Source organism: Heterodontus francisci, chromosome X, assembly GCF_036365525.1.
Source record: "Heterodontus francisci isolate sHetFra1 chromosome X, sHetFra1.hap1, whole genome shotgun sequence".
Classification (NCBI taxonomy): Eukaryota; Metazoa; Chordata; class Chondrichthyes; order Heterodontiformes; family Heterodontidae; genus Heterodontus; species Heterodontus francisci.
In genome coordinates this window covers 8,383,487-8,406,871 of record NC_090421.1, presented here as the reverse complement: position 1 = coordinate 8,406,871, position 23,385 = coordinate 8,383,487, and the positions used below count along the sequence as shown (strand labels likewise).

General features: G+C 43.7%; 1 protein-coding gene across 1 annotated transcript in view; it reads right to left on the bottom strand.

The window, feature by feature from the left end:
• The window catches only part of asic1b (acid-sensing (proton-gated) ion channel 1b), a 703,894-nt gene extending 680,749 nt beyond the window's left edge, over positions 1-23,145 (bottom strand). Inside the window, exon 1 of the mRNA XM_068024457.1 lies at positions 22,588-23,145. Within this exon, the coding sequence (XP_067880558.1) occupies positions 22,588-23,145 (558 nt within the window). The remainder of the gene's footprint in view (positions 1-22,587) is intronic.
• Between the last annotated feature and the right edge of the window lie 240 nt (positions 23,146-23,385).

Below are 23,385 nucleotides of genomic sequence, written 5' to 3'. Positions count from 1 at the left end.
AGCACTTGAAACGTGACCAGTTTATGGGCGCAGAGACACTTGCCAAATGACAGATATTAATATCACACTACTTGCACTTCAGGAATTAAAAGCTGAACTTTACAACGTGCCGGAGCTGCTTTTGTTGGTAATAATCATAAATGAGAAGGCAAGGTGATTTCAAATTAAAATCTGTTTGTGGAGCTCTGTTTATAGGGCCACGTAGCTAAGTTATTGTGTGGTAATCCGAGAAATTGTACACCATCCTAATGCAGCTGCACAAGAACACTGCTCTATAGCAGTGATTCTGGATGAGCTGACCCTTCATTATTAAGAATTTGAAACGGCTGACACCTCCTTTCGTGCAGTGGAATGTGAGGCAACTCGAGGTTTAATTGCTTGACCTATCAATATCAGCAGTCCAAATCCCAGAGCTGCTCAGCACTCGCAGTTAGTTATCTTGTCTATGGAGACAGGGTAGGAGGCAGGTTTTTGGGAAGGCCCCACAGATGGGACGTAACGTGTTGAAAATGTGAAATTCACAGGAGCAAGGAATTCCATTTTGGGGAGGCAACAACTTTCAAAACCCACTCAGTCCATTTCGATCACGGTGCAGAGAAATGACTGTACAAAGATAAGCAGCAACTGTGTAGAGTGGAACAAAGCACTCCGCTGAATATATATGGAGAGGGTTGAGAAATCAAAACATCTTCTGTGGGAGTTAGACCGAGATCGACAGATTTTTGTTAGGTAAGGGTACGAAGGGATATGGAGCTAATGCATGTAGATGGGGTAAAGATACAAATCAGCCATGATCTAACTGAATGGCAGAGCAGGATCGAAGGGCTGAAGAGAGAATCTAACCATCTCCCCTTGACATTCAACAGCATTCAACTGAATCCCCCATTATCAACATCCTGGGGGTTACCATTGACCAGAAACTTAACTGGACCAGTCGCATAAATGCTGTGGCTACAAGAGCAGGTCAGAGGCTGGGAATTCTGCAGTGAGTGACTCACCTCCTGAATCCCCAATGCCTGTCCACCATCTACAAGGCACAAGTCAGGAGTGTGATGGAATACTCTCCTGAGTGCAACTCCAACAACACTCAAGAAGCTCGACACCATTCAGGACAAAGCAGCCCGCTTGATTGGCACCCCATCCACCACCATCAACATTCACTCCCTCCACCACCGACACACAGTGGCAGCAGTGTGTACCATCTACAAAATGCACTGCAGCAACTCACCAAGGCTCCTTAGACAGCACCTTCCAAACCAACAACCTTTACCAACTAGGTCAAGGGCAGCAGGTGCATGGGAGCACCACCACCTGCAAGTTCCCCTCCAAATCACACACCATCCTGACTTGGAAATATATCACTTTTCCTTCATTGTGGCTGGGTCAAAATCCTGGAACTCCCTCCCTAACAGCACTGTGGGTGTACCTACACCACATGGATTGCAGCAGTTCAAGAAGGCAGCTCACCACCGCCTTCTCAAGGACAATTAGGGATGGGCAACAAATGCTGGCCTTGCCAGTGACACCCACACCCCAAGAAAGAATAAAAAGGTCTGCTCTTGTTCCTAATGGAACAATAGGACAAGTCTATCCACCTCAGTTCTTTTGCTGACCATGTTTAATTTGCCCCAGCAGAAATCTACCAAATCTATTTAACACTTCTAGCATCAGCACCCCCAGGAGTTATTCCTCAAAAGGAAGACTCGGCAACATTCCTCATTGCCACTGCCTCCCTCTGCGTAATAGAACAAAATGCCAAAATATCATCAGGGAGATTTGCCTAGGTCTGTGTCCAGCATTGCCTGGGCACAGCAAATGTCAAAGGTTCAGGTAGGTCGCAGTGTGTGTCTGTAATAGAACCTTCCCAATTTTCCAATGGAGGATAACTGGGTGGAATCCTTTATAGGTGTCCCCTCTGACCTGCAAAAGTTTCCAATATTTAAAGTGCCCAGGCAATCTGGTGTACCTGGGCACAAATCCAGGAAAATCTCATCTCATAATCCATTTTATTTATCTCTGACTTCGAATGATGTTCCTGTTGTCCCAGCAGTTCAGGGACTATCATGTTCCAACATACCTCTATCTGTGTTAGTATTTATAACCTTCAATCTCACTCCAACCAGGTATTTACCCATCTCTTTTACAAGAGTCGTTAACTGCTTTTGCTAGACGTATATTCCCCTCTCATTAAATGGAACCTTGCTGACCGGATCATCCATTTTAAGGATAAATTTACTTGGAATAATTTATTGCATTATATTCTACAATGTATGCTAACTAGGAAATGATTGAATCAAGGGAATGCTTGGAACTACATCCGTGTCTCTTCTGATGCCCTACGTCATTTTGACAATTTCCAGTTTCCTGGCCCTAACCGCCTCCTCTTCACTATGGACGTCCAATCTCTCTACACCTCCATCCCCCACCAGGATGGTTTGAGGGCTCTCCGCTTCTTCCTTGAACAGAGGCCTAACCAGTCCCCATCCACGACCAACCTCCTTTGCCTGGCTGAACTTGTTCTCACATTGAACAACTTTTCTTTCAACTCCACTCACTTCCTTCAAATAAAAGGTGTTGCTATGGATACCTGCATGGGTCCTACTTATGCCTATCTCTTTGTGGGATATGTCGAATATTCCTTGTTCCAGTCCTACTCAGGCCCCCTCCCCCACCTCTTTTTCCGGTACATTGATGGTTGTATCGTTGCCATTTCCTGCTCTTGCCCCAAACTGGAAAACTTTATCAACTTTGCTTCCAATTTCCACCCTTCTCTCACCTTTACATGGTCTATCTCCAACACTTCCCTGCCCTTCCTTGACTTCTCTGTCTCCATCTCTGGGGATAAGCTGTCTACTAATATTCATTATCAGCCCAACGACTCCCACAGCTTCCTCGAATACACTTCCTCACACCCTGCTTCCTGTAAGGACTCCATTCCATTCTCCCAATTTCTCCATCTCCGACACATCTGCTCTGATGATGCTACCTTCCACAACAGCACTTCTGATATGCCTTTTTCCTCAACCGAGGACTCCCCCCCACTGTCTGACCCATTTCCTGCACTTCTGCCCTCACTCCTTCCCCTCCCTCTCAGAACCACGATAGGGTTCCCCTTGTCCTCACTTTCCACCCCACCAGCCTACACATTCAAAGGATCATCCTCTGCCATTTCCGCCACTTCCAGCGTAATGCCACTACCAACGCATTTTCTCTTCCCCTCCCTGTCAGCATTCCGAAGGGATCGTTCCCTCCCTGACTCCGTGGTCCACTCCTCCATTACCCCCCGACCCTTCGTCCCCTTCCCACGGCACCTTCCCAAGCAATCGCAGGAGGTGTAATACCTGCCCTCTTACTTCCTCTCTCGTCACTATCCAAGGCCCCAAACACTCTTTTCAGGTGAAGCAGCGATTTACTTATACTTCTTTCAATTTAGTATACTGTATTCGCTGCTCACAATGTGGTCTCCTCAACAATGGGGAGCCAAACGCAGACTGGGTGACCGCTTTGCGGAACACCTCCGCTCAGTCCAAAAACAGGACTCCGAACTTCCAGTCACTTGCCATTTCAACACACCCCCCCCCTGCTCTCATGCCTACATCTCTGTCCTGGGCTTGCTGCAGTGTTCCAGTGAACATCAACACAAGCTCGAGAAACAGCACCTTATTTTCCGATTAGGCACACTACAACCTACCGGACTGAACATTGAGTTCAATAATTTCAGAGCATGATTGGCCCTTTTTTATTTTTATTTTATTTTGTTCCATCTTTTTTTTACCATGTGCCTGCCCACTGTTTTTTTCATGTTTCTGCTTTTGGCGAGGGCTGCTCATTATTCTGTCATTAACACTCCCTCTTCACTAATGTTTTGTGTTTCATCACACCATTAGCACACTCTCTTTGCCTTTGTCGCATAACCTTGTCAGTTAATCTCTCCAGCCTTCTGTCCTATCACACACCTTCCCTTTTGTTCTCTTTGCCCCCCACCCCCACTTTACTTGCTTAAAACCTATTACATTTCTAACCTTTGCCAGTTCTGAAGAAAGGTCACTGACCTGAAACATTAACTCTGCGTCTCCCTCCACAGATGCTGCCAGACCGGCTGAGTTTTTCCAGCACTTTCTGTTTTTATTTCAGATTTCCAGCATCTGCAGTATTTTGCTCTTATTGTAATGCTCGGAACTCTATGGGTGAAAGTGGAGCCCTATTAAGGTGATTTGAATGAAATAATGAAGAAGTAACAAGGTTTAACGGAACTGCCTTCAAAATCTGGTATCATGTTTCATTTTTCTCAAAACCAACTTCCAGGTACTCTCCAACCTCGGCACAACCAGTTCAACATAATTTTTGATGAATTGCATTTTCCAGCGTGAGGCATCTTCCATCTAACAGGATAGGACAATAGCTTAAAGCTACTCCTGACTGACACCTGAAGTATCAGAGTGCACGAAAAGAGAACTACACGAATGTGATGTCCTAGTTATTTTATCGATAAGGCGGATTTCTCCATCTTTATTCTGCTCTGCGTACATGTAATGTACCAGGAGTCAAAACGACAGTGGAATGAAAAGAAATTAAATAATGGTTGCAAACTGATAATGCCAGGCAGCAGATTCACTACCATGGAAACAGATACAGCTTCTGCAGCTTATAATGGACACAGGTCTCTAAAGCATCTAACAATTGATTTGAATTTCAAACAGAGCACGAGATTATGCAAGGTGGATCACAAAGGAGTCGGCATGACTAAGTTCCTCATAGCTCCTGAGGAGAAAGTCTTCAAAGGAGGAAAAGTATCCAAGTAGCCAAGGAATAAAATAAACCTGTGGTAATTTCACCAGGCCAGTGTATGCTTCTGAAAATAACAGAGAGTGAGGCTCTCTTGGGGTGGAACCTTCCCGGTCCCAGAGGGGTTGGCTTCAAAGCGGAACTGGGAGGAATTTTAGAGAAAGTCACATCAGGTCAGGCAGCCGACGCGTTCCCGCCTCCAGGCGCTCTCGGCAGCAGCGGGTAGCCAATCTACATAATTAACTACCCATTTGTAGGCTGATTGGGTGCGGACAGGCCCCCGTCTGAGGGCCAAGCCCAACAGGTGCCTGGAGGCAGCTTGCCAATGGCTAGTCTAAGAGGCCTCATGAGGCCTCCTGATTTAACTCCCCCACCGGGGCCACAGCCATCAGCAGGCCACAGGTGGTGGCCTCGCAGCTGTAGCCAGAGCTTTTTTTAAACAGCTCCAGATGGACAAGAGCTGCCGTCCTTCCAAGACTGCACTGAAAGTCAGAGCGGGGTCCGGACCCAGAAATGCTCATAACTTAAGCGCAGAAGATTCCGCCTTGGTCTCCTTACAATCCACTAATTCCTGCATCAACAGAACTATCCACACAAGCTCATATAGCCATACACTTACAGCTCAATGCAAACGGAGCCCCCTGAAGATAGTCTGATGGGCTGGCAAGTTCACTCTGGTAACAATATGATGAGGAGGTCACGGTGCACCTTCTCATACAAGGTGCCACTGAATGGTGGATGTATGCCCTTTCGGAACAGTCCATCAATCACCAAGGCCAAGAGAGAAATACGTGCAGAGTGAGGCATGGGAGAGGGAAAACAGAGAGAAAACAACCTCCAAGGTTCCGCTCACACACCTTCTAATAGCTGGTGCAAAGGCAGCAGTGGCAAAATTCCTTAAGGAGTTTGTGCAGCACATGCTTGGCTTGGATTTTGGTCTACTACCTACAAGACCATAACAAGGTCTTCTGAAACACTTGTGGAACCAGCTCCCTGATGTACACTGGCAGGCTGAGATCAATGGCTTACATAAAGATCCACATTTTCCTGGATCTATACTATCATTAGTTACCTGAACACTTGGGGGCAGGAGGGAGGAAAAGTGGGAGGAGGGGTAACTGAGTGAAGGGTCACTCATCTGCTGTCAGCTGTACACCACCAGTATAAAGTACAATGAGACAGCAAACCTACTTTGCACTTCTAGAAGTGAATACTTTCGTTAGATGTAACAGAACCAACTGGCATCTGACAAATAGGCAAGTGAGCAAGATTGGATTTTAGAACGAGGAGTGAGTTTTCTCTCAATGGATATTGCCTGCTAAATAAATTGCTCTAGCGTCATGCATCGCAGGATTACAGATACCATTGGAGATTTCTTATATTATGGCAATGAAGCAAAGGGTGTCAGTGGTTGGTCGCCTTGGTTCAAGGAGTAACTGCCACACTGGGGAGCAAAGCAAACCCTATTGGTGTGGAAAATGAACCGCATGCAAGGGAAATACATTGGTCAATTCTGCAGTCTTCTCCAAATGGCTGTTGTACTTTTGGACTCAATTAACTATTTCTCATTCTGTGGAAGCAATTGTAGTCAATTATTTGCTACACATTGCAATTTAATTGCAGATTTTTGCAAGCAAATCTATGTACTGACAGACAACGATACATTTTCCACTGCAAATACATGAACAAAAGAATGGCCAATTAAAAGGTATAAACATGGTAGAATTGAAGAGAAGGCTCACTAGTGCATCTGCCTAGACATGGTATTGAAACGGACTGACTGGAAATGTTACAGCTTAATTGACTGAAATTTCATACATGCTCATTGAAGGTGTAGTGTAAATGCACTTAACAGTCAGAGACTGGTAGCTCGGTCCAGGCTACAAGCAGGCAGAACTTGGCTCCCACCTGGCTGGAACTCCGCATTAGAATGAGGTTTAGAGTTATCCATGCAAATCTCGACAGCAAAGAGGTAAGAATCCCCGCACTCAAAACATTTAAGTTAAAGGTCAGGTAGACTGACAAAGGGTCCTGGAAATGGACCCCTTGAGCAGTTTGTAAAGCAGGTTGGACATTGCACTGAGTTCACACTCCATGTGGCATCACTGTGAATCAGTGCTTGGGCCACAGCTGTTCACAATCTATGCAAATGATTTGGATTTGGGGACCAAATGTAGTATTTCCAAATTTGCTGATGACCCAAAACTAGCTGGGAATGTAAGTTGCGAGGAGGATGCAAGGAGGCTTCAAGGGGATTTGGACAGGCTAAGCGAATGGGCAAGAACATGGGATATAATGTGAATAAATGTGAAGTTTGGCAGAAAAACAGAAAGGCAGAGTATTTCTTAAATGGTGAGAGGTTGGGAAGTGTTGATGTCCAAAGGAACTTGGGTGTCCTTGTTCATGAGTTACTAAAAGCTAGTATGCAGGTGCAGCAAGCAATTAGGAAGGTAAATGGTATGTTGGTATAAAGGCTTGGTGAGACCGCAGCTGGAGTATTGTGTACAGTTTTGGTCTCCTTATCTAAGGAAGGATATACTTGCCATAGAGGGAGTGCAACAGAGGTGCACCACCTTGGGATAGCGGGATTGTCTTATGAGGAGAGATTACAGAAACCGGGCCTGTATTCTCTAGAGTTTCGAAGAATGAGAGATGATCGCATTGAAACTTACAAAACTATTACAGGGTGTGACAGGGTAGATATAGATAGGATGTTTCCTCTGGCTGGTGAGTCTAGAACCAGGGGACACAGTCTCAGAATAAGGGGCAGGCCATTTAAGACTGAGATGAGGAGGAATTTCTTTACTCAGAGGGTGGTGAATCTGTGGAATTCTCTACCCCAGAGGGCGGTGGAAGCTCAATCATTGAGCATGTTCAAGACAGAGATCGATCGATTTCTGAATGCTAATGACATCAAGGGATATGGGGATAGTGGGGAAAATGGCATAGAGGTAGATGTTCAGCCATGAACTGTTTGAATGGTGGAGCATGATCGATGGGCCGAATGGCCTACTCCTGCTCCTATTTCCTACGATCCTGTGAACCAAAATGATGCAAGACTACCCCACCCAGGGAGCCTGACCCCGGGTCAGATCCTGACTCACACTGCCAGTGTAAAGCTGAAATCAGTTTGCATTAATACTAAACTGTCCACAGGAGCTACACATGTTGGTTACAGCAGTAGGAATGCATTGTGGCTGGTCTGTGGGGGGGATAGGCTTCATAGGCAGAATGGCCTCTGCTGAATCCTTGCGCTTTGTGTTTTTAGAACTGGAGCGTTATTTCAAAACCAGCAGCAAGGACAGATAAAGTTGTCTTTAATGGGAGAATGTTTTGAAATCAGCTGAGATAGCGCGTACAAGTTTTCGGCACAGAAGGAAGCTATTTCTCCATTGTACCAGTGTCTGTCCAATATCAGAGCTATGAAATCTAGATCCCCATTTCTCTGCACCCGTGAAGGATTTTCTTCCAATTCCCTCTTAAGTGTGGAGGTTGATTCAGTTACAACAGTCATTTGCAGGTAAACATCTCTTCTGACCAGCAAGCTCACAGCTCAAACAACAGGAGAAAATGTGACTGGATAGTATTAATCATCGGGAACTCCTGCCATGCTGTAAAATTCTGGGGGAAGTGAAAGCTCTCAGGCTGTTTGAAGCATGTAGCCAGTACAGGCAGCTGTCCATTGTTTCCTAAAGTAAAGCACAAAATCTGTTGAATGATGAAAATGTGTACTTTTGAGGTAAGGAAGGAGGTCAATATAGAAGCACAAAGTCAAATATTTGGTTAAAAAGGTAAAGATTAAACTTAGCTACGGATTCAGTAAATGTTATTAAACAGGAGCAAAGAATTGGGCCCCGGGATTTATTGGGGTTGACTTTGCAAGCTGGTAGGGAGGAGTTCTGGTCAGGAGACCCGGAAGTCCGAATTGACAGCTTACTGGACAGAGAGTGTCACTGCTGCTCAATTCAGGATACCATTTGCCCAACCAGACTTTGGTATTTATTTATTTAGAGATACAGCACTGAAACAGGCCCTTCGGCCCACCAAGTCTGTGCCGACCATCAACCACCCATTTTATACCAACCCTACACTAATCCCATATTCCTACCACATCCCCACCTTCTCTATATTCCCCTACCACCTACCTATACTAGGGGCAATTTATAATGGCCAATTTACCTATCAACCTGCAAGTCTTTGGCTGTGGGAGGAAACCGGAGCACCCGGCAAAAACCCACTCGGTTCACAGGGAGAACTTGCAAACTCTGCACAGACAGTACCCAGAATTGAACCCGGATCGCTGGAGCTGTGAGGCTGCGGTGCTAACCACTGCGCCACTGAAGTGAGGCAAACCCTAAATAACCTCATTTCAAATTATCCACACATATGCTAGGTCACAGATGATTGCATTTATGAAATTGACATGAAATTGGCCAGCACCTCAATGGAACAAGGACATTCGGCAGCAATTTAATTCTTTTGTTCTGCCAGAGGTCTATTTCAGGGCATTTACATCTCCAGTTACATAACTTTGCTGAGCTGTTAAACTGCAGTTTTTCTGCTACTTCTCTTATCAACTACCGCGCCCCCACCTCTTTCCTCCTGACAGTAAACAAATGGTAGACGTTTACAAAAACTGATCGTTTGCAGAAAACTGCACCGTTAAAATCTTTGCCAACAGCCATTCCACGGAGGCAGTGTTTGAAGTGGACTGGCCTGTTTCACTTAAACTGCGACCTTTTACCTGTCTCAGTGTGCAGTTGTAGCAGTTTCCCAGTTACAAAGACTGGACTCAGTATTACTGTCCACCTTCACCTGAGAATTTCAATTCTGATATCCCATTTGAGTTGATGCCAATACATATAGTTCTTACTGACCAGCAGTGCCCTGATTCCATGCTCATTCCTGTTCAAAAATGTTTGGCACATATATTACAACCAGATAAATCATTGACAAAATGAATTGGATTGGTTGTGCAATGTTACTTACCGTGGAGGAAGTCTCAAACTTTTAGGCCACGATTTGAACTCCTGCCACCTACCCCTCCCAACTGCTTGGTGGAAACTGGGCGGGTAATGGGGTGGCGGGGGTGGTGCAGAGGGGACTGTTGACATGAAGCCAGTTACTTACCCCTTCTGATCTCACTGCCTTCCCGCCATGCCTTGATTTTAACCTGCTCCTTTGAGCAGGCGAGCAGGAACACCCGCAGGAAGACAGCAGGGTCCGAGTTTAACGATGCACATTCAGTTCCAATGATGTCATTCGAACTTGACTGCAATATTAATTGGGAGGCCCAAGCGGAGTAGCAGTGATGGCTTTCCCAGTCAGGCCAGGCCCACTGGGAGAGAGATCGGCAGCCAGAAGGAGCTTGGAGAGATAAGTCTGAAAATTTTTATTTCTGGTTTCCTTGTGATTCAGGCAGGACTGTTCCTCCAGGCCACACAAGAAAGCTGTGGGCCTCCTTCCCCCAGGCTCCCACAACAAATCTATCCCCTCCCCAATCTCAGCTAGAAAACCCATCCTCCAGATCATGCCAACAAACCCCCACCCCACCCCTTCCCACCCATCACCTTACTCCCCTCAACTGACATCTGGCAACCATTCCCAGGTCTAACTGATAGCGATTGATTACAATAATTAGTCAACAACTCAGTCTACCAGGAAAAGAAGCTCAATAATCTGGGCATATTATGGGTATATCCTGGCAGGACAAAATCACAAATGTGGCAGTCCTCTCAAAGGCAGAGCTCCCAAGTGTAATCAAACAGAGACGGCTCCAGTGGATCGACACGTCCGCAGGATGGAAGGCAGTCGCATACCCAAGGACCTTTTGTATGGTAAGGTAGCTGGGGTGCCCAAAGCTCCACTTCAAGGATGCTTACAAGTGTGACATGAAGGCCCTAAATGGCGACGATTGCACCTGGGAGTCATCACTAGCTGGTGAAAGAGGGAAATGGCGACACATCCTGTGGACTGATGTGCACTACCACAATGACCAGTTGCTACAGCAGCTTGGCAACAGGCACCAATGTCAAAAACAACAACTCACAGCATCACTTGGCAGCTTCACATGCAGCACTTGTGGCAGAACCTGCCTCTCAAGGATTGGCCTTCACAGCCATCAGCAAAGGTGCACCAAGAGAAGACACTTCACCTAAATAGATTGTTTGCTGCATGTCCATCATCTTTCTTAGATGGAAGGAAGGATGCCAACCCGACAACTCAGTTCTTATTGTATCATGTGACTTCGGGGATGGTAGAAGGCAAATTAGATCAGCTTTGGACTTTGTTCAATCTAGCAATTCCTATTTTCCTACATTGATCACTTCTGGCATCATCCAAAATTTGCCTTTTACTGGCTTGAACCTGTGGCCCTTTGCCCTACTCTCACCATTTATAATTACAAGTAATATTCCAGATTCACTTTTTCCATTCCCCTAACTACCTTGTGCATCTCTTATGAGCACCTCACAGACACATCCTTTCTAGGCCAAAAGTGTTACGTTTCCTCCATCTTGCCTCATAACTCAGAGCTCTATAACGAGCGATCAGCCTTGTGGCCAATCTCTTCACTGACTCCAATGTTCACATAAAATGGAAGAGAAAATTAATTGGGTTTTCTTTGTCAGAAGTAACCTGGCCCAGTGCAGTTCCGAGATAACAAACGTAATATTGCTTAAGACCCTAGTTCGCCCTGCAGCAACAGAAAACACACACACTAAGAAAATATAAGACTACAAATTACGGTTGTAGATAATTGAGGATGAACACTGAATGTGTTTGTAAGATATTCCTCTCATTTTAATGAAGGATTTATTTTAAATGGGTTAATACCTTGGTTAACGAGCAGATTGGGGACACAGTCGTATTTTCTTACCAATATCGTAAACGAAAATTATATAAGAGAACAATATGTCAACACTCTAGATGCCACATGTTATAATACAAATTTCTTTCAACCTCCCCCACCCCCAATACTGAAGGCAGAATGCCTGCAGTTTCTTAAGGATGGTGCAGCCTGACCCCGTTACTGACCCCAGCCCTCAATTCAAGAAAGCAGAGCAATTGCAATTGTACTTCACCATCTTAAAGGGACAGTACCTCCGTTTCAGCGACAGAATACATGGTGTTTTACCCGATATAACATTCCTGTCCTTAAAAGTCAACACATGCACTGACCTACCATGAGCTGCGTCGCAGGAGATATGCTAGATCAATATATATTATACATTCAGGTGAGTTAATCAACCAACACTCGAGGGTTATTGCTCCATAATGTAAACCAATCTACGTTCATGCAGATTCTGACACCATTGAACCTCTCGACTGGATTACTATTTTGTATTCTGCTGATAGCTAGCCGATGCTTTCAATTTATATTCAGATTATGCATCCATTTGCGGAGAATAAAGCGACTGTGTCATAAAGTCAATTACATTATGCATTTGCTTTGACATGAATGTGAATGGAGGCCTTTAAAGTATAAGAGAACAAGCCATCTCCAAATCCCCACGTTATTATAAGTTCTGCAATGATATTTCTGCTTTCGTGGGTTGCCAAAATGTTACAATTCTAAAAATAGAGACAAAGATTAGCAGACAGAGTTGAATTTTAAAAAATCCCTCGTCTGGTAGTTTAAGAGGTAATTAAACTCACTTAAAATAAATAGGGGAAGGCCTATTTTAAAATAGAATAAGGAATTTAATATTGGGGAAGATATAAATGCAGTTTACTCCCAGGTGGCCAGAAATGAGTGCAAAGCTCACCAGATATGCTTAGCTCCATGTGCAGCTGCTGTTAGTGAGAGTGATAGTTACAATTGGGAAATTTAAAGGCATGCAGACACTTAAAAGTGGAGAAAATAGGGTGACAGAACTTCTTACGGCCTTTAGAGAGGCTCTTTGATCTTTTCAACCCATTGGCAGCCTTTAACAAGGCTGAATGGGGAGAGATGTGGGCACAAATGAAGGGGAAAGATATCCAGTTTGCAGGAAGTTGTCTGGACATTATTCAGCACCAAAACCCCTGTTTGAGTACTGCTGAAGTGACAGTTGTGAAGACAGTGGTCCCATTTGCTACTCCAGGGCACCATCCCAATAGGTCAACAGAGCAGAATGCTTGGACGGACGTGAAAACAGGATTGCGGCCTCCCCTGGCCATTACAGCCACTGGCAGTGCCAGCACTATGGTGCATGTTAGCTGCAGGCGTCCTTGCAGCAGATGACACAGCTCTGCATCCAGCTCTTAGGTGACCCAGAGCCTGCAAAGTCAGTACGTCACAGCATTCCAAGGCCTGCAGATATGATGGGCTGAATTCTATAGGCCTGCCGCCAAAAGTGGTGGCGGGTGGAAAAAATGCCGGCCCATAAGCCTGGGCTGCATGCCAAAGAACCACCGCGATTCCAAGTGCGGTGGCTCATTTAAATAAAAGCAAAATACTGCAGATGCTGGAAATCTGAAATAAAAACAAGAAATGCTGGAAATAATCAGCAGGTCTGGCAGCATCTGTGGAAAGAGAAGCAGAGTCAGTGACCCTTCATCAGAACTCATTAAGGCTCATTTAAATAGCTGGGCAGGCTGCCCCCCCCCCAAATCATATGGAGGGGGTGGGCTGCCCATCGTTGGCAATGCTGTCAGCTGCCTCTGCGCAGGCGCTGACGCCATTTTTAAAGGGCGTTGAGCCTTTCCGGGATTTTTTAAGAAATCAGGAAACATTTATTCAAAGAATTAAAACCGGTATTTTTGAACCTCTCCCACCCCGCCCCCAATAACCACAAAATTAAATACTTTCCCTCTCCAGCCCAATACATTTTCCTTTTTCAAATGACCTTCCCGCCTCTCAAACTGCATCAACTATAAACTTTAACTCTTCCCGCCATCCCCTCCACCAATGAGAAGACTTTATCGCTGCTCTCCCCCACCGCCCTCCACGAACAGAAAAACTGACCTGCTCCCCCCTCCCAACCAGTGTGGCGCCTCGATTCCCCAGACGGGGATCGGAAGGTGCAGGAGTGCCAGCCATTGGCACAAAGATCGCAACAGGACTGGAGGTGGGCTTGCAATTAAGTCAGGTATGTAGATTTATTTAAATATTTAAATTACAGTCCCGTCGCCATGAGGCCTCTCCGCCTCCATGGAGATCCGGCTGGGCCTTGCCAGCGTCGAGGTCCATGAAGGGTCTCATCCAGGGCAATCTTCATGCCTCCCCGCCCCCCGTCACAGATCCCGACGTTGCGGCCTCTATCAAATCCAACCCGAATGGTGACACCTTTATGTGTGTGCAACCAATCAGATTGTGCTGGTCTTTGCTCGCCTTCCATTGCCTTCTTGCATTATCATTTAAAGCTTGAAATCCTGTACTTGGGGTACCTCTAAAGAACCATCCAGCATTGAGATTGGTCAGGCCTTCATACACCATACTGTGCCATTGGGTCTGCCACCAGGAGAATTCAAGCCTTTGCAGGCATTAATTCTCTGACAAAGCAAAGTTTGTGCACCTCTATCTCTAAGTGGAACAGTATTGGTGGGCGGATGGGCAAGCGGGCACAGAATATCTCTGGTGCAGCCAGTCCTGGCTGGCATCTTGCCATTAACCCAACTTCCAATAAGCTTAAAATATACAGGGAATTCTCATGGGGAAACTCATTAGTGGCACTAACAGAGCTGTATGGGAGTGGGGTTAGGAGTTAATTACAGAGATCAGCCATGATCTCCTTGAATGGCAGAACAGTCTCAAAGGACAAAATGGCCTCCTCCTGCTCCAATGTTCCTATGGGGGGTTGGCAGCTCCAGAACATTTTCCTCAGAGACTAATAAAAACTTTGCAGCAATAGTGTGGGAAGAATAAAGATCTCATCCATTATAGATGCGTGTTATGAAAGTGCTTCCGTTTTTTAAATATTTTATTTTTTTGAGGACTTGTGTTAAACTGAAAAGATTCCAGGCATGTGTTTATTTTTACCAAGTTCACTTAAAGGACACTTGAGATGTTGTTTGAAAACAACCTGTGCTGGAAATCATGTGCTTTAAGCTCAATAAGCAACAGAAACCTTGGTGACCTAGGGAAGATGTTTACAGAGAAGCCACATGTCAATGTTTACGGAGGTAAGGAGGTTGACTTTCTGTTTGGGGTGTGAACTGTTTTGAAGACAGTGGTATTTTGCCTGCCAAGGAAAAAGAGACCACCCAGCTCACCTCTTTCTCTACCTCTTTGAAGAAACCCTGCAAAGATCCAGTGTGGAAAAGCTAAAACCCCTGGTGCTGCATCTCTCCTGAGAAGCTGGGAAACCTACCAGATTAATTCTCAACGTCGCCTGAAAAGAACTGCTTTAGAAATGATCGCAGTGACCCGTCTCCGTATACCTGGACGCCAGACCAAAAGGGACAACCGACTTCCTTCCATATCTTCTCTTTTTTCTTCAAGAATTAGCAAGTATTTGGCCAAAGTTGTCTTTTTTTTGTAACAGACCTCTGCAGAGAGAATTTCTGTATTTTTTCAGAGTGTGTGTGGGGAATTTCAAAAGGGAGCTTTCATATTTCAATCTGTATGTTAATGCTTTGCTTCATTACTGGATAAGTCTTGTTTGATGATAAACTGAAAATGTTTTTTTTAAAGAAACCCGGTTGGTGTATTTTATTCTGGGATAAAGAGTAGAGTATATGATTGACCGAACTGGTAACTGGGTAAACATTTTTTTAAATATATGTTGTGACCTGTGGAGAAGTGGAACTAAAAAAGACAGTGCGCTCCTCCCACCTGAGTCACCTATTCTGGGTACTGCCTGTGTGGAGTTTGCAAGTTCTCCCTGTGTCTGCGTGGGTTTCCTCCGGGTGCTCCGGTTTCCTCCCACATGCCAAAGACTTGCAGGTTGATAGGTAAATTGGCCGTTAAAAATTGCCCCTAGTATAGGTAGTTGGTAGGGAAATATAGGGACAGGTGGGGATGTGGTAGGAATATGGAATTAGTGTAGGATTAATATGGATGGGTGGTTGATGGTCGGCACAGACTCGGTGGGCCGAAGGGCCCGTTTCAGTGCTGTATCTCTAAACTAAACTAAACACTGAAGCTCCATTCAATACTTACTGTTCAGCTTGAATGCTCAGGTCACTTCAAAGCAAGAGCTAGCTAGCAAGCAAATTACAAATAAGCCCATCGAGTCAAACTATTGCTGATTATAAGGAACAGAGTACAGTGTAGCAGCAATGGGATTGTTTCTTCAAGAAACATAACTATCTGCATACCAGGAGGCACTCCAGCTAACTGCAGGGGCTGAACATAACTTGCATGAAGCTCCTTCACCTCTGTATATTCAGCAGGCTGCTCCTTAATCTATGATAATTTGCTTTTCCCCCAGTTACTAGTAGAAAGCTTGTACATTTTAAAATAACAGTTACAATATGGCCCTAAACACCCTCAAGCTGGGATCTGGAATACCTCCTCCTGACGATTATGATATTCAAAATCCACTTTTTAACCTTTGGAGTCACACATTTCTTAAGTATCCAATTGACTGTCATAAGATAAATTATCAACCATTTTAAAACATCCAGTGTGATTTCTCGTCTGTTTGTCTCTTAATGGAATTTCAAATAGTCTGGCATCTACAGTCAGCAATTACAGTCTCTAAATCATTTCTAAATGCCTTAAAAAGAGATGTAAGCAACAATTCAAATGGACAAAAGGAAGCAATCGGACAGATAGCTAAACAGTTCTGCGATTGAAGGGCATCTGAAAATGTTTCAAAGGATAATGGAGAGACTTTACAATATTAGCATTTATCTCAAGATACTTGGAAGCACGCTTTCAGATATTGCTGAAAGCTGTGAGGTTTTTCATGGAACTTTAAGACAACAACACGAATCACAAGGAGCTAAATTGGAATGAAAAGACAGAAAAGAAAATCAACCCATGTTAGTACTTATTGCAAACCATTAGTAATGTGGATAAATCATATGTACATACTAGCTTTTCACAAGTTCCTCCCTTCCATGAACACAAGAGTTGACATTGGGCAGAAGGGGATAATTGGACCAGGAGACAGAGATGTAATTCAGCTCCTGCTTTAAGGTCATACATTCCATCCTTATCTTTATGTAGTATTTTTATTCTATATTATTTATCATTAATTAGCAAAACTTCCAGCAATTTGGAAGCTGAGAAGTCGAGATGGTTGGCGTTTCTCTGCTGTATTGGCTGAGGAGCTGGGAGACACAAAATTGAGGTGCTATAACACCACCACTGGTGGTAGGATGTAATTACAGTGTGACATGTTTACATAAGCAGTTTCCATTATAAATATTACAAGCTTTTGTCAGGGAAAAAGCATGACAACAAGAAGTAAGGCTTTGTAAACAGGGAGTGCGCACTGACATAAGTTTTTAAATATATTATAGGGCATGTTCAACATCCAAAAAAAGAAGCAAACTTAAACTATTTGATTGCAGCTTTGTTAAAAGTCAAGCCTCAAACTACACAAATGGTTCCTTTGTAAGTCACACTGGTGTTGTTTTTCTGGCCCCAAAACAAACATAAAAGTGCAACACTGTAGCTCCTCAAATGGTTCAATGTGTAAATGCTCTGCCATGTATGGTACTGACCGACAAGGTCCACAGTTCTAACTGGGAACATGCGGAGTTAGCTGGTGTGCAACAATTGACCTCTGCACCTCTGTGCCAGTCAATCAGCTAGGGCTCCAATCCTTTTGGAAGGTGCATGGACATTCACTGCATTATCAAGCATGTGATGAATTTGTGATGACTCCGAGAATAATTTGCCTGGGTCATTCTCTGTGTTTTTATTGCATTGACATTTTGTAAATGCTACCATCCAGTTTCAACAGTATTAGTTTCAACACTGTCTAAAATTTCTCAAGTTGACAGACAGGATTATGAAGGTGACACACAGAAAATGCACTATAGAACAATTTTATTCAATCTAATACAAAGTAGTGCCTGCTGTCGATAACATCACTGCTTTAATTCTACCAGGTGGTTTCCACCAAAACCAACTAATAATAGCTTTATGAGAGAACAGTGTATGTGCTTTCATAATGCGACTTTTTTTTGCATAATGCTAACTTCACAGACTCTGTAAAAGATCATGAAAGTTGGTCGTTGCCTCTTTAAGTTAATGGAGACTGCTTGGTTGATAAATTAACAATATTATGTTTTTTAAGACTACACCTAGCTGTGATTCATGTGCAGTAACAACAAGTCTCTTGTGATGTACGAGCCAATTACAATTTAAGCAAGCATTACAACTGTATTCCAGTCTTTACAGCTTTTTTTAAAAAAAAGGTAAATTACTTCCAATGTACATTTCAGGGAGTTGCAAATATATATTTTGGTATATATTTTACTTTTGAATTTCCAAACATCCCAGACTAATGTCTTCCACTAGCCATTAATATTATCCAATGGGCTGAAGTTGTTCAATGTGATATGAGCCAGAAAACACTTTCTGCATGCCTCTAAAATTCCTTTGTCTTCTATTTGAATAGAGATGTTAACCTATCCATTTTAAATGGGGTAATGTCTCTGTGAAAATAACACACAGAGGAATTTCATCTGAATTTGCACAGTACTATTGCACAATGAAATGGCATTCCCAAAAGCATTTATTACATTAAATATAATATAAATCATGAAACAGCCATCTCTCTTTCTCTACATGGTCAGTCTCAGAGTATTTATTAAATGCTGGGCATGGGGAAATGGAAAATTGCAATGAAATGTGTTTTGAAGGATAAGGGACCTGCCCACACCACAACAGCACCTCCTGGTGGCTGTGGCTGTGAGCTGAATTGAATGCCAGACTAGCCATTGCAGCTTAAGCAGAGGTATAATCACAGGGGAGGGGGAAGAGAGATGAGAGAAGATAAATAAAAGTGACATTTCAAAGACAGTCTGCTTCATGCTAACTTTTAGCACTTAGTCGTGTGTGAGATAAAAAAGGATAGTAACTGAAAATCATTTGCTGTTTTAACAGGTTACTTTCCAACATAAGCCTCACTTGCTTCTGTTGAAATAATAGGTAGGACGGAGAAAGTTCATCTTCTCCCTGATGATAAATGCACAGGAACACAAATGTGCATCTCCATGACCTAATCACCTCAAATTAAAAAGTTTCTAGACTAGAAAGGTATAGATTTTTGAAGTATCCCTATAACAGCACAAGATGCATGATAAAAATATCACTCTTAAAATTTCAGGATGTTGCAAAGCTCATCAACCTGCCCTCAATCTCACAATGACATCTGCGTCAATAACCTATTGCCAGCTGCTGGCGACATTAAATGAATTGCATGATTCACTTTTGATTTGCAGTTAGTCTTCAAAGTCAAGTATATACCATTTATGGAATTGAGTTAATACCAACAAAAACCATGTTTGACACCTGTACAGAAGCATTCCAATACTCATACTTGCCAGTACTGTAACGTCCAACATGAGCATCATTCGGGTACTGTGTAGTACATAACATCAAGTGCTATTTGTGTTATTGTGAATTGTGTTCGGCAAGGGTCAGAATGCTTTCTTTTGGCGTCAAATGGATGCTTTCAGAATGTGACTCCTGTAATGGGGAGGCAGGGCTGAAGTACAGCTTTGTTAAAGCTGCAGAGTCTCTCTTTGTTGGTTTTAATGGTTCAGTCGTGCAACTTAAATATATAAAAGCCATGCTGTTGCTTGTTTAACTTTCCTTATGTGTTTACACACAGTTTTGTTTTATTAGATTACACTATCAACCAGCCCCTTTGTTGGCGATCAGTCATTCTTCACAGATCCCGCAATCTTTTCGTAATTATGAAACTGTACAACTTCAGTAACATGTTGCATTTTACTTCAAGCCTGCTCAGTAAAATAATGAGTTTCTGAAAATGAAACCAAAGCAGCCAGGTTTATTTCCGATGGTGATGAGATTTTTAACTAATATGATGTGGATGTATTTAATTTATTGCTAGAGATTCAGCCGCTCCCCAATTCAATCCTCGCCAATAGTACCATCTCTGGTGTTGCTAGGGCTAAGTTCAATCAGCCCCAGCCACCCTTTGGTATTTCCTTCAAGTGCTCATTATTCATATGACCAGAGACCAGGAATCAAACATGAGACCTTCCTTATGTGTATGTTGGATAAACTTGCTGAGCCTTTGGCGAGTACATTTTTATGCTCATTAAGATAAGAAAGCATGGAAGACAATCCACATTCACATCCAGTGTCAGCATCAGACTATGCCCAGATCGGGTATAAGCATAGGGCAGATGTACAGTAAAGCTCCCTTTACAGTGCACCTGTAATGTTCCTTCAGTGAATATCATCTAGCAGGCCCGCATGATGAAGGGTAAACTCGACACCATGGTCTCTCAGTCGGGTTGCCAACTCTGGTAGGACATATTCCTGGAGATGACCTAGCACATGACCTCCTGCCTCCAACCACCCCGCCTCCCCCACACTCCCACCATTTGTCCCATGACAGGTCCACATTCATGGTGTCCTGCCTTCTCACGCTCATTGGAAAGTGAACAGACTCTTCCTTATCCAATTGGGTGAATCTTGACTGTCAGTCAAACCATCCTTGTTCCCATGTCCGATATTCTTATAACTAATAAACAAAAGTGTTCATAGCAGTTTTTCTAAAAAAAAAAATTTTTGATTGCCTCTATGTTTTTTTTTTGTCCTGGGGTTGATCGGAGCAATGTCCTACAGATTAGTCTTTAATTTCTGGCGACTCCAGGACAATCCCAGAGGGTTGGCAAGCCTATCTCTCAGAGACACAACTTGTGTCGCACTAAGAGAACATTTTGTGCTGTAGATTTGTGCTCACTCGAAACTGAGTTGAGAGCAGCCCCAAACTCATTTGAATTAAAACACTTACATCAGGTATCTCCTTCGGATAGAGAAAGGAAACTTTCAGCGCATTAACCCATCGATGAAATATTGGTGTACTGATCCATTGTCCCATCTACAAATATCTCTCTTTATTTTGATTTGGTGACTGCTGTCCTGGCCAACTGCAGAAAAGTCCATTTTAACTATGGGCAGGTGGAGTTTATTAAGAGCAATGTGTTCATGTCAATTGCTTCCTCTCTCTGACACACAAATACTTTCTCTCCTCAATCACCTTGCTCTTAGTTATGCACCCAGTAGTGAAGTGCACTTGCTTACCTATAGACAGGACAGGCATGATCATTTAATAGTGAAAAGTGGAATACATTTCTCACGTGGTTTTCCCTGACTGGGGTTTATTATTGTAACAAGGATTGCTAAATTTAAAGATAAATTAAAAACTGTGGGGAATTGTGCACTTTTAATGGTTCAAAATATCTGATTTCACTTTCTGAGGTCAAAATGGATTGAGCTGATTGGTAATTGTCAGCAAATAGACTGCCCAGATCAGACACTTAAAGATAAATTGTTTGCATTTTGGATGGACAGCATTTGAAGGGAGGTGTCGCATGCCTCGAATTTTGATGTCTGTCTAAAGCAGATCTCATTTAATTCATAAATGGAGATGGAGCAGATTTAGAGGTCGGTGCCCAAAATGTAAAAATGTCTTTGAAACAGAGACAGAAGCATGATTTACCCATGACAATTCTGCTTCGAAAGCCCTTGCCATTTCTTCATAAACCAAAAATCTAATACATAGTTCATGTCAGAAAGTATGTAAACATAGGGCTCCTGTCAATCCCCTATTGAGGTCACAAGCAAGTTTGGCGGAAAAGCTGTTTTATAAGTGTGATTCACAGCAGTATCAGCATGTCACCAGAACTGACACTCATCACTGTTTGTTTCAAACTAAAAATTGTTTTCATTGTGTGTGCGTGTGCAAAGTAAGGGAGGCACCTCAGAGACAGTGTTAACAGACAGTATGTTTCTGCTTGATACATGATTGTAAAGCACAACTCACCTTAAGCGTAAGACTCCCTCCCTCCCATGTTACACATTATGCTTCATTGTAGGAATTAACTGCAACAGACATCTCCTTGTAACCTCCAAATTTCCGACTCCCAAGTCTAGAGTTGTAAAGATGGGGATTTAGCAAATGATATGTCTGAACATTACAGCTTGCAACTAAGGCCCTCACACAAGGATACTGGAGCATCAATGATTGTGCCTTACAGTACTGTACTTTGTTTTTTTTAACAAAAAAAGTTTCACGCCTCTGTGTAAAACTGAAATCTATTACTACCATTAACCTCATGTTAAATATTTTCACTTATTACTGTTGCTCTGTTCAAGTTTTTTCTTACACAGCCCTACTCCTCCCTTGCCTCAGATAAACCCAGTCTTTTCCAGTGCCTCAATGCCACCAAACAGCAGGAAAAACAGCTCAGGAACCGACCCCTGACCGCTTTCTCCCCATGGCACATGAGATCACAGGGGTTTTTCCAACAGTTTTTCTTTTCCTTTGGTTTACAGTATTATTCTTAGACATGGAGGGCAAATAATAATGCTTCAGTTCCTATCTGCTGACTTTAAAGATATCCATCCAGCATTCTGTTAAATTATAACTAGGTTTCTACAGAGAATCAGACAGGATAATTTTTAAAAACTACCTCTAACATAACCATTCAGTTGCGAAGATTGGATGGTCAACCAAAAATTAGCAAACCAAATGTGCCACAAACACTTTCTAGAACTTGAACCTCCAAATACCTGTCTACATTCACTCCACCAAGGACTCTGGCAGGTCCTCTGAACACACATTTTCGGCACCAAGAGCATGTTTTGACCAACTGGCCACTGACCACATTTTACAACTAACTGGGATTCAGGAGAAACTTTCATTTCCATGAGGTACTCACTACTTTGAAGTGTTGGTGTGTGCACTCTTCCCCTCTGTACTTGCAGTCCAGGAGCATATCTTTCATCTCATGCCCAGCTCGATCATAGAACTCCCTCATGTTGAAGGGTTTGGGCTTGAAGTTCCTGAAGTTGGCCTTCTCGATGAGGACATCCAGGACGTGCTTCTCAGCCACGTAGGGGTCGGGAATCTCGTATCGGTTGTTCAGCAATGCCAAGAGCTCTCCAGCGTGGTACAGGTCATTCTTGGTGATCTTGCTGAACCGAAACTCGTTGAGGTTGCAGATGGTGACGGCAGGGAAGGTCAGGTTGTAGGCGGTGATCTCGTCCAGCTTGGTGACATGGGGGTACTCGAAGTAATACTGGATTCTCTGGACGAAGACGTGCACCAGGAAGGACAGAGAGCCGAGGAAAGCCAGGGTCCAGATGATGCGCCTGAAGGAGAAGCGCTCGTAGGTGAAGATGTGGCTGATGCCGTGCAGAGTGGAGCTGGTGGCGAAAGCCTGGACGCTGGAAGGTTGCGTGCTCTCCGCATCTTCAGGTTCTACCTTCAGATCCATTGGGTAGAGCCTCCGGGAATAAGGAAGGACAAGAGAGAAATAAACACGGGCAGATCCAGGGGAGCGAAAGGGGAAGGAATCAAGAAGGCAAGATCCGATCAATAAGAGAGAGAGAGAGAGCAGACAGCTCCTCGCAGTCTTACTGCTCTCTGTGTGTATATATATATAGGATTCGCTCGAAGGACTGGAGAGGTCCCCTGTTTTGAGTGTCTGCTGGTTCAAATGAATGACAGGCTGCTC